The sequence below is a fragment of the Macaca thibetana genome, chromosome 3, assembly GCF_024542745.1.
Source record: "Macaca thibetana thibetana isolate TM-01 chromosome 3, ASM2454274v1, whole genome shotgun sequence".
NCBI classification, from domain to species: Eukaryota; Metazoa; Chordata; class Mammalia; order Primates; family Cercopithecidae; genus Macaca; species Macaca thibetana.
The window spans coordinates 136,747,949-136,758,639 of NC_065580.1; the positions used below are offsets into that span (position 1 = coordinate 136,747,949).

At 49.8% G+C, this 10,691-nt stretch overlaps 2 protein-coding genes across 2 annotated transcripts in view; both read left to right on the plus strand.

The window, feature by feature from the left end:
* Positions 1-9,800, plus strand: part of RFC2 (replication factor C subunit 2) — a 112,080-nt gene extending 102,280 nt beyond the window's left edge. The window contains exons 8-12 of the mRNA XM_050783743.1: positions 1,285-1,442; positions 2,730-2,795; positions 4,269-4,349; positions 6,049-6,162; positions 9,252-9,800. Coding sequence (XP_050639700.1) covers positions 1,285-1,442; positions 2,730-2,795; positions 4,269-4,349; positions 6,049-6,162; positions 9,252-9,362 — 530 coding nt within the window. The 3' untranslated portion in view covers positions 9,363-9,800. The remainder of the gene's footprint in view (positions 1-1,284; positions 1,443-2,729; positions 2,796-4,268; positions 4,350-6,048; positions 6,163-9,251) is intronic.
* Positions 1-10,691, plus strand: part of ABHD11 (abhydrolase domain containing 11) — a 997,569-nt gene that overhangs the window by 478,533 nt on the left and 508,345 nt on the right. The gene's annotated exons all lie outside the window — the stretch shown is intronic.

A 10,691-nucleotide genomic window follows, 5' to 3' on the forward strand; every position in this document is an offset into this window, starting at 1 on the left:
CTCTGGTTCTTAGTAGCCGCCAGGCACCATGCTAGTGGAGAACTTGCGGAGTTTAATGAGAAGTATTCTCTGCTTTCCAGATGCCAGTGATGAAATGGAGAAAAATGCATTCCTAGTTCTTGTTTTGGCAGGGCACAGTGGCTCATGCCTGTAATCCCAGCACTTTGGGAGGCCGAGGCAGGTGGCTTGATCACCTGAGGTCAGGAGTTCAAGACCAACCTGGCCAACATGGTGAAACCCTATTTCTACTAAAAATACAAAAATTAGCCAGGCGTGATAGCGTGTGCCCGTAATCCCAGCTACTCAGGAGGCTGAGACGGGAGAATCACTCGAACCTGGGAAGTGGAGGTTGCGGTGAGCCTAGATCACACCACTGCACTCTAGCCTGGGAAACAGAGTAAGACTTGGTCTCAGAAAAAAAAAAAAAGAAGAAGAAAAAGAAAGAAACTGGCCAGGCATAGTGGCTCACACCTGTGATGTCTGCACTTTGGGAGGCTGAGGCAGGAGGACTACTTGAAGCCAGGAGTTCAAGAGCAGCCTGGGCAACATAGCAAAACCCTGTCTATGAAAAAAAAGAAATAAACTGGGGTGGCCCATTCAGATTGAATTGTCATGTGCCCAGAAGGGCCAACATCCAGCACACACCAATTCCAGAGTCCCTCTGGGCCGGGGCTGACTTATCTAAGGGCTTGTGGCACGTGCCTGTGTCTCTACTGGAGGATCATTTCCCCGTCTGGAAGCCGTGGCTAACGGAGGCCATGCCAGGCAGTGCCAGCTGAGGCCTATCATTGCTTATTAGTTGACACCTTGACATATCACCCTGTTTTTACCAAGTCTCTCTCTCTCTCTGTCTCATTTATTTATTTATTTATTTATTTATTTATTTATTTATTTATTCATTTATTCATTTATTTATTTGTTGAGACACAGCCTTGCTCTGTTGTCCAGGCTGGAGTGCCGTAGTGTGATCTTGGCACACTTCAGCCTCCGCCTCCCGGGCTCAAGTGAGTCTCCTGCCTCAGCCTCCCGAGTAGCTGGGAGTACAGATGTACAACACCACACCCAGCGAATTTTTGTGTTTTTAGTAGAGATGGGGTTTCACCATGTTGTCCAGGCTGGTCTCGAACTCCTGACATCAAGTGATCCTTCCGCCTCAGCCTTCCAAGTCTCTACTGAGTACCTGGGGCTGTGTGGATTACGCAGCTGCAGCCTTGTAACCAAAGAGCTAGCAGGGTGATGCCGGCCTCTGCAGGGAAGCCTCACTGCCGTCCCATCTCTGTTCAGAGCCCATTCAGTCCCGCTGCGCAGTCCTCCGCTACACAAAGCTGACCGACGCCCAGATCCTCGCCAGGCTGATGAATGTTATCGAGAAGGAGAGGGTACCCTACACTGATGACGGCCTGGAAGCCATCATCTTCACGGCCCAGGGAGACATGAGGCAGGTATGTGGGCCACTATCATTCAGGTGTGGGCGTCCCGTGCCTGCCATGCCCCTTCCATGAGGAAGGGGAGGGAAGTGACAGCTGCACAAGGTACAACAAGAGAAAGAGACGGAGACCCGGCACCCTCCTGGGACAGTGGGCTGTCTAGCTCGGACTCCAAGAAGAGAGGCAGGGAAGGGCAGAGCTTTAAAAGTCACCCTGGAGGCTGAGGCAGGTGGATCACCTGAGATCAGGAGTTCAAGACCAGCCTGGCCAACATGGTGAAATCCTGTCTCTACTAAAAAATATGTAAAAATTAGCCGGGCGTGGCCAGGCGCGGTGGCTCACGCCTGTAATCCCAGCACTTTGGAAGGCTGAGGCGGGTGGATCATAAGGTCAGGAGATCGAGACCATCCCAGCTAACACCGTGAAACCCCGTCTCTACTAAAAACACAAAAAATGAGCTAGGCATGGTGGTGGGTGCCTGTAGTCCCAGCTATTCGGGAGACTGAGACAGGAGAATGGCGTGAACCCGGGAGGCGGAGCTTGTAGTGAGCCGAGATAGCGCCACTGCAATCCAGCCTGGGCAACAGCGAGACTCCATCTCAAAAGAAAAAAAAAAAAAAAAAAAACAGCCGGGCATGGTGGTGGGTGCCTGTAATCCCAGCTACTCAGGAGGCCGAGGCAGGAGAATTCCTTGAACCTCGGAGGCGGAGGTTGCAGTGACTTGAGCTTGTGCCACTACATTCCATGCTTGGTGACAGAGTGAGACCCTGTCTCAAAAAAGAAAAAAAGAGTCACTCTTGGCCTGGTGCCGTGGCTCACACCTGTCATCCCAGCACTTTGGGAGGCAGAGGCGGGAGGATCACTTGCTCTTCCTCATCACTCTCTCAGCTGCTTTCTTTGCCTCACTTCCGCCCTGCTGAACCCCAATCATATGAGCTTATCCATCTGACAACCCCCTTGCCACCCAGGCCGCTGTTGCAGACAGGCACATTACCAAATGTGGCGCCCACAAAGTCATAGCTGCCAGCCCTGGCGGGGCTCTCAGCAGTGTCGGGAATCCTTTACAATTTTCCCTTCCCCAAATCGCACTGACTTGTGCATTGATTCATTCAGCCATTCACTGAACACTTAACTCTGGTTCTTAGTAGCTGCCAGGCACCATGCTAGTGGAGAACTCACGGAGTTTAGTAAGAAGTATTCTCCGCTTTCTGGACCAGCCTGGGCAACATAGCAAGACTCCCATCTCTACCCAAAAAGAAATAAATATAAAAATCATCCTGACATGTGTTTGCTCCTGAACAGGCGCTGAACAACCTGCAGTCCACCTTCTCAGGATTTGGCTTCATTAACAGTGAGAACGTGTTCAAGGTACAAGCGCTGGTGTGGGTGGTACCATCAGCAGAAGCCATGCTTCCCTACGGGGGCCAGCGGGGCTGAGGGGCTGGGCTGGCAGCAGGGACAGACACCTGGCTGCTCTCGTGAGTGCCAGGGAGCCCACCCTGCTTCTGTCTGTCCTCTCCCTGTTGCTGCTTTTGCTGCACAAGTTGGAGAGTTTCGGGGGACCTGGAATGTCACTTGTGTGTGGTAGGTGAGGGGGGACCACTGATGCGTCCGACTCAGGGCCAAGCAATTTCTGACACGTCTTATTTGATCCCAGCGACTTCCCTGCACAGCGGTTCTTACCATCACATTGTGAGTGATGACGTGGGACCCCCTGGTCCCTAAAGGGCAGGCAAGAGCGCTCTGCTATTCCCCAGCAGCCTTCAGACCCCACACCCTGCGTTTTTTTCTGCAATGCCATACCCTTCTCCCCACTTCTGCCCCTGGAGGGTGGGTAGCAACCCTCAAAGCCAGGCCGAGGAAAAGGGCTGCTCTCACTTACTTTCCCGTGTCGGCAAAACATTTTTCTCTTGGGAATTCTTTTGAAAACTGCTTCCACATCCTGATAACTCAGCATCTAAATGCCATTTGGGAGACTCATTTTCTCCTTATTTGGGTAGAAACTGGGAAGGGCTGTCCAGGCTTTCAGTCTATAGCTCTTTCTTACCAGGTTTGTGGACAACAGACAAGCTATTTTTGAAGCATCTGGGTAGACCTGGGCAGTGAACGCATTTTTGAGGCCACTTAGGAAAGGGAGGCCCGCTCAGAAACAGCGGTGATGGTTTGGTCCCTGTTTTGTCTTAGAGGGTCACTGAGGGCTCAGGAAACCATGGCTTCTACTGGGAAAAGGCAAGGGCAGGTGTGGGTGGCCTCTGGAGCCATCAGGAGACTTTCATTCGGAAGATTTAGGGGTCGACATTGCACCGGAGGCAGATACTCGTGCCAGTGCGGGGAATGCTGCAGGGAGGAACGAGTCCCCAGCACCATCCACCCGCCTGCTGGAGCAGCGGGACCCCTCCTTTAGGGTGTCAGGCTAGGCTGGGGGACCCTTTTCAGGGAAGGCCAGTTCCTACTCCGGGCTGGAGGTGGGAATTGGCCCAAAGGACCTCCCAGTTCTAAAGTGAATTCCAAGTGGTTCTGGGCAAATGGCTCCCCAAGTGATATAAGACAGGTGGCTGGTGGCTTTAAAGCTGTCCCCGAGTGGGCATCCTTCACAGGCCTTGGTTGCTCTCTTGTTCATCTGTCTTGTGTTTGGAACATTTATCTTCCTGGTGCTAGAAGCACTTCTCTTTGGTGGTGAGAGGGGCATTCCCCAAACTCATTCTGGTTGCTGGAGAATTTGATGATAACAACAGATTGAGTAGTTTTACCCACAGATTGCCCGGAAATTGGTCTGTTGGGGCCTCCCCGGTCACACTGTCCCTTCCAGCCCCTGACCACCTTTCCTTTCCCTTTGGCCAGGTCTGTGATGAGCCCCACCCACTGCTGGTGAAAGAGATGATCCAGCACTGTGTGAATGCCAACATCGACGAAGCGTACAAGGTTGGCCTCCTTCCGCCCGTCCTGGCAGAGGAACCACTCACTTCTTGGGCAGAGGAGAGAGGGAGCCCTTCTAGTGCCAGGGACATTATACACATCACTCCATTAATTCTTGAAATCTTACTTGGGAGGCTGAGGCAAGAGGATTTCTTGAGCCCTGCAGGTCAAGGCTGCAGTGAGCTTTGCTTGTGCCACTGCACCCCAGCCTGGGTGACAGAGTAAGACCTTGTGTCAGGAAAAAAAAATTATTAATATCATGCTATGTGTTAATCTGTCTAGGAGCTGGGAAAAAAAAATCGTACCAGGAGTTGGGTACACTTTACTGATGAGAAAACTGATTCAGAGAGGCTGAATTCCTTGTCCTAAATCTCTGTGTTTATTTATTTCTTATTTCTTATTTTTTTAGAAACAGGGTCTTACTCTGTTGCCCAGGTTAGAATGCAGTGGCGCAGTCACAGCTCACTATAGCCTCAACCTCTCTGGCTCAGGCGATCCTCCCACCTCAGCCTCCCAAGTTGCTGGGACTAGAGGCACACGTCACTATACCCAGCCCTAAGTCATACGGTTTAAAAGCAGTAGAACTAGAATTCAAAATGGTGTTTTTCTCCTGTAATTATATCCTCTGCAGGAGAAATTTGTCAGCCGAAGTCAGGAGGAAAGACCAGCCTAGCTCCTTCTCCAGGGAAGCCATCTTCTCTCCGGTTAAGGGAGGTGTCCCCATCCATTCTCATAGGCACAGGCATTCTGGGACCCAGCAGCCCCCAGCCAGCCAGGGTAGGAGGGAGCAGGAAGATTCTACCCTGACAATGGGACTGGGTGCTGTGAGCAGATTCCAGCAGGTGTGGCTGGGGCTCAGGTGACCTCAAGCCACGTGGGTGTGGTGTGGTTGGTGTGGTCCAAGGTCATTGATCCAATCATAGTTTCCCTCTGCCTACCCCCTAACAAACTAGGCTGGAAGTTGACTGGGTTTAGGGCAGAGTTGCACCTAATGTGAAACCGGAGTGCAAGGCGGGGAGACTGAGCAGAGACTCAGGCCCAGGTCCCTGAATGGACCTGAAGAAAGCCTTCAGATTTGTGGGCACAGAGCTTCTCTGCCCCCCTGAATTCACCCCAAGATGCCAAAGCAAAGGCAAAAAAGTCCCTGCAGCCTGGACGGGGCAGGTGGGTGGGAAGCAGAGTCTGGGATTACCCGTCAGGGTGTGCTCCAGGCTCATCCTGCAGAGGTTGCATTGGGACTGCAGCTGGGCAAAGCTAGCAGATGAATGGTCTGCTTTTTCCACTCTGCTGTACCTTGTCATCAGATTAATAAAGCGTTTTAAGAGCTCTGGATCAAGAGATTACATGGGTGTGGTAGTATACCGTTTTGCAACACAGCTTAAAACATTTGCAATAGGCTGGGCTCAGTGGCTCCTGCCTGTAATCCCAGCACTTTGGGAAGTCAAGACAGGAGGATTGCTTGAGGCCGGGAACTTGGGACCAGCCTGGGCAACATAGCAAGACTCCATGTTTATATTACTGAAAAAAAAATATTTAAGCAAAACAAAAATACATTTGCAATGTCATCTCTCTATCTGCCATGAAAATCAGTTAATGTAACCCCATGTGACCTGAAGGGTGGGCCCCACCAGCTGGGATGAGTCTCAAAATCACATGGCTTCTTACAGTTTAAAGTGTTAAGCAGCCTTTCTGTCTCCTTTTCTAGATTCTTGCTCATCTGTGGCATCTGGGTTACTCACCAGAAGATATCATTGGCAACATCTTTCGAGTGTGTAAAACTTTCCAAATGGCAGAATATCTGAAACTGGAGTTTATCAAGGTCAGTGAGAGTGTAGAAGTGCCTCTGTCCTCAAGAGTGTGGGTGGGTGCCGTGGCCCACACCTGTAATCCCAGCACTTTGGGAGGCCAAGGCGGGCAGATCACCTGAGGTCAGGAGTTCGAGACCAGCCTGGCCAACGTGGTGAAACCCCCTCTCTACTAAAAATACAAAAATTAGCTGGATGCAGTGGCAGGCGCCTGTAATCCCAGTTACTTGGGAGGCTGAGGGAGGAGGATCGCTTGAACTTGGAAGGTTGCAGTGAGCCAAGATCGCACCACTGCAGTCCAGCCTGGGCAGCAGAGCAAGACTGTCTCATAACAAAATAAAAGACTGTGGGCCCTGGCTTCGCTTTCTCTTTTTGCTCACAGGCCTGGCACCTAGAAGGCGCTCAGTGTTTCCCAGCTGCAGCGGGAGGGAGGGAGGGTGTGTCTTAGTCCCTTTGAGTTACTATAAAGGAATACCAGAGACTGGGTCATGTAGAAAGAAAAGAGGTTGATTTGGCTCACAGTTCTACAGGCTGTACATGTAGCGTGATGCCAGCGTCTGCCTCTAGGGAGGGGTTCAGGCTGCTTCCGCTCATGTTGGAAGGGGAAGGGAGAGCCTGTGCGTGCAGAGATCAGCTGTCGAGAGAGCGGAGGGAGGTGCCAGGCCCATTTGAACAGCCAGCTCTCCAGGGGCCTAATTGATCCAGAACTCACTACCTTGGGGCGGGCATCAAGCCATTCATGTGGGATCTTCCTCGTGACCCGAACATCCCCACACTGGGGACCAAATTCCAAATGAGATTGGGAGGGGCACATGTCCAAACTAGATGAACGTGGCTGATTGTCCTGAGGACCAAGTTTGTTTCACACAGTCCTGATTTTCTTCATTCAAGGCTCTCTTGTCTATTGATTGATTGATTGATTTTCAAGGTCAGATTAATTGAGGTTTAATTTACATAGAATAAAATTCAGCCTATTAGGTACAGGACACACGCAGTCAGTCACGCAAACACCATCACCATCAGGATGCAGAATCTGTCATCCCAGAACAACTCACATGTCCCTTTGAAGCCAGCCCCCTCCCTGACTACCACTTGGAGACTACTGATATAGTTTCTGTTTGGGGGATACAGTTTTCCAGAATATCATAAATGGAATCATGTAGAACTTAGCCTTGTGAGTCTGGCTTCTTTCTTTCACTGTAGCAGAAATGCCTTTCAGATGTGTCCACGTTGGTACTTCCATCCATGCATCAGTCCGTTGTATCACTGAGAAGTAATCCATTGTGTGCACGTACCACAGTTTGCTCATCTGTTCATCAGCTGGAGGACATTTGGGTTTACAGATTGTGGTGACTGTGAATAAAGCCAGTGTAAACATTTGCATATATGGATTAGTGTGAATGCAAATGTTAAGTTTTTCTTTTTCCCAAGTAAGTTCCCAGGATTGCCTGGGAAAATGATAATTGTATGTTTCACTCCATAAGGAACTGCTGAACGGTTTTCCAAAGTGACTGCAGTACGTGCATTCCCAGGAGCATTCCAGAGGATGCTCAACCTAGTCGCCACGCGGAGTGCTCAGTTTGGTTTTTAAGCTGTTCTGATAGGTGTGTAATGACCGGATGCAGTGGCTCATGCCTGTAATCCCAGCTACTCATGAGGCTAAGGGAGGAGGATCGCTGGAACCTGGGAGGTGGAGGTTGCAGTGAGCTGAGATCACACCACTGCACTCCAGCTTGGGCAACAAGAGTGAGACTCCTTCTCAAAAAAAAATAAAATAAAATAATTAACAACCACCACCAAATAACCTAATAGGCATGTGATGAGGTCTCATTGTGGCTTTAATTTGCATTTCCCTAATTAATATGCTGAGCATTTAATCATGTGCTTATTTGCCTTCCAGAATCTTCTTTGATGAAGCATCTATTCATATGTACCCATTTTTTAAAGTTTTTACGTTTTTTATATTTTTGGTAGAGACGGGGTGTCCCGTGTTGCCGAGGCTGGTCTTGAACTCCCAGGCTCAAGTGATCCTCCCTCCTCGGCCTCCCAAAGTGCTGGAATTACGGGTGTGAGCCACTGCACCTGGCCTGCATTTTTTATGTTTTTGAGAGACAGGGTCTTGCTCTGTCACCCAGGCTGGAGTGCAGTGGTGCAATCATAGTTCACTGCAACCTCAACCTTCCAGGCTCAAGCAATCCTCCCACTTCAGGCTCCCAAGTAGCTGGGACTACAGGCGTGTGCCACTACGCTTAGATCGTTTTTATTTTCTTTTTTTTTGTAGAGTTTGGGTGTTGCTCTGTTGTCCAGGCTGATCTCCAACCCTGGGCTAGTGATCCTCCTGCCTTAGCCTCCCAGAGTGCTGGGATTACAGGTGTGAGCTACTGCTCCAGGTCTAAATCTACCCGTTTTTTAATTGGGTTGTTTGTTTTTTATTACTGAATTTATTTATTTACTTATTTATTTTTGAGATGGAGTCTTGCTCTGTCGCCCAGGCTGGAGTTCAGTGGTGCTATCTCGGCTCACTGCAACCTCCGCCTCTCAGGTTCAAGTGATTCTCCTGCCTCAGCCTCCTGAGTAGCTGGAATTACAGGCATGCGCCACCATGCCTGGCTGATTTTTGTATTTTTAGTAGAGATGGGGTTTCACCATGTTGATCAGGCTGATCTCAACTCCTGGCCTCGTGATCCACCCACCGTGGCCTCCCAGAGTGCTGGGATTACAGTCACGAGCCACCGCACCCGGCCTTTATTACTGAATTTTTGAGAATTCTTTGTAGTCTGGATGCAAGTTCTTTATCAGATATATTAATATTTTCCTCTAGCCTGGCTTTCCGTGCTGCCCCCCCGCCCCGCCCACCCATTTTCTTAACAGTATCTTTGAAAGAACTGTCAGCATCCTTTTAAGAAATAAATTGAACTTTAGGTAAACATAATCTATCGCATCTTAGCATTCATTTTCCGGCTGGAGTTGGAATTCCTCATGCTGATTTTGAACAAACCATTAGTTCAGTTTGTTTCTGTTTTTATTTTTATTTTTTCAGTTCAGATTTTAAAAAAGAAGTCCCCCACTTACTAACCAGATTTGAATTTGGTTTGTTTTTCAGGAAATTGGATACACTCACATGAAAATAGCAGAAGGAGTGAACTCCCTTTTGCAGATGGCAGGCCTCCTGGCCAGGCTGTGTCAGAAGACAATGGCCCCGGTGGCCAGTTAGAGCAGAGACTTCGCTGACTGACTTACAGGAGCCCTATCCTGAGGTACAGGAGCTGTGGCTTTCTGATGGGGGAAAATGCCGCCTTAGGCTGGAGCCAGCATGACTGCCGTTTAAACTCCAGTGGCTGGCCAGGCGCGGTGGCTCACACCTGTAGTTCCAGCACTTTGGGAGACCGAGGCAGGTGGATCACCTGAGGTCAGGAGTTCGATACCAGCCTGGCCAACATGGGGAAACACTGTCTCTACTAAAAATATAAAACTTAGCTGGGTGTGGTGGCAGGCACCAGCTACTTGGGAGGCTGTGGCAGGAGAATCGCTTGAACCCAGGAGGTGGAGGTTGCAGTGAGCCAAGATCATACCATTGCACTCCAGCCTGGGTGACAGAGAGAGACTCTGTCTGGGGGGTAAAAAAAATTAAATAAATAAACTCCTGTGGCTTTCATGATTGCTTCTGGGACATCTGTGCCTCACGAGTGTTTGCGTTCAGCCTCCGCCCCACTGATGTGGTACGGGGCGGAAAGGCACAGAGGAGCTGAGGGTGGTCTCTGATCTGTGTGTGGGTTGACATTTTAGCTAATAAAGCCTTGCAGTGTTTGTTGGCAATAAGGTGACCACGTGAAGCCTCGAGGAAAACCAGCTTCCTGTCTCTACTGGCCTTGGCAGCCTACAAGTAGAAAAGGCGATTAGATAGTAGGCCCACAAGCTCATCTCAGTTCTTCTAGAAGCCTGAAGGGGCCACTTCCCCAGGGCGAGGGCAGGGTTTGCTGTCATTTCCTATTTAGACTGACTTCTCAGAATGGCCAGGTGGCGAGCCTCTCAGAGAGGGCCGCAGAGTGGAGAGACGCAGCCCCGCCCTCAGGAAAACACCATGACGCCCTTCCTGTGTTCTAGACCATACTCTTTGTGCTTGCCTTTGTGCTTGCTTTAGAATTCCCCGGGGAATTTCCTACTAATTTGTAGAATTACCTTTTTTTTTTTTTTTTTTTTTTTTGGTAAGATGCTATTTTGTTTCCGTTTTTTTTTATTTATTTATTTTATTTTTAAGATAGGGTCTTGCTCTGTTGCCCAGGCTAGAGTGTAGTGGGCCAATCCTGGCTCACTGCAGCCTCAACCTCCTGGGCTTAAGTGATCCTCCTACCTCAGCCTCCCAAGTAGCTGGGACTACAAGCATGCACCATGATGCCCAGCTAATTTTTAAATTTTTTGTGGAAATGGGGTCTCGCTCTATTGCTGGGACTGATCTCAAACTCCTGTCCTCAAGTGATCCTCCCACCTCAGCCTTCCGAGTAGCTGGGACTACAGGCATGCATCACGATGCTCAGCTAATTTT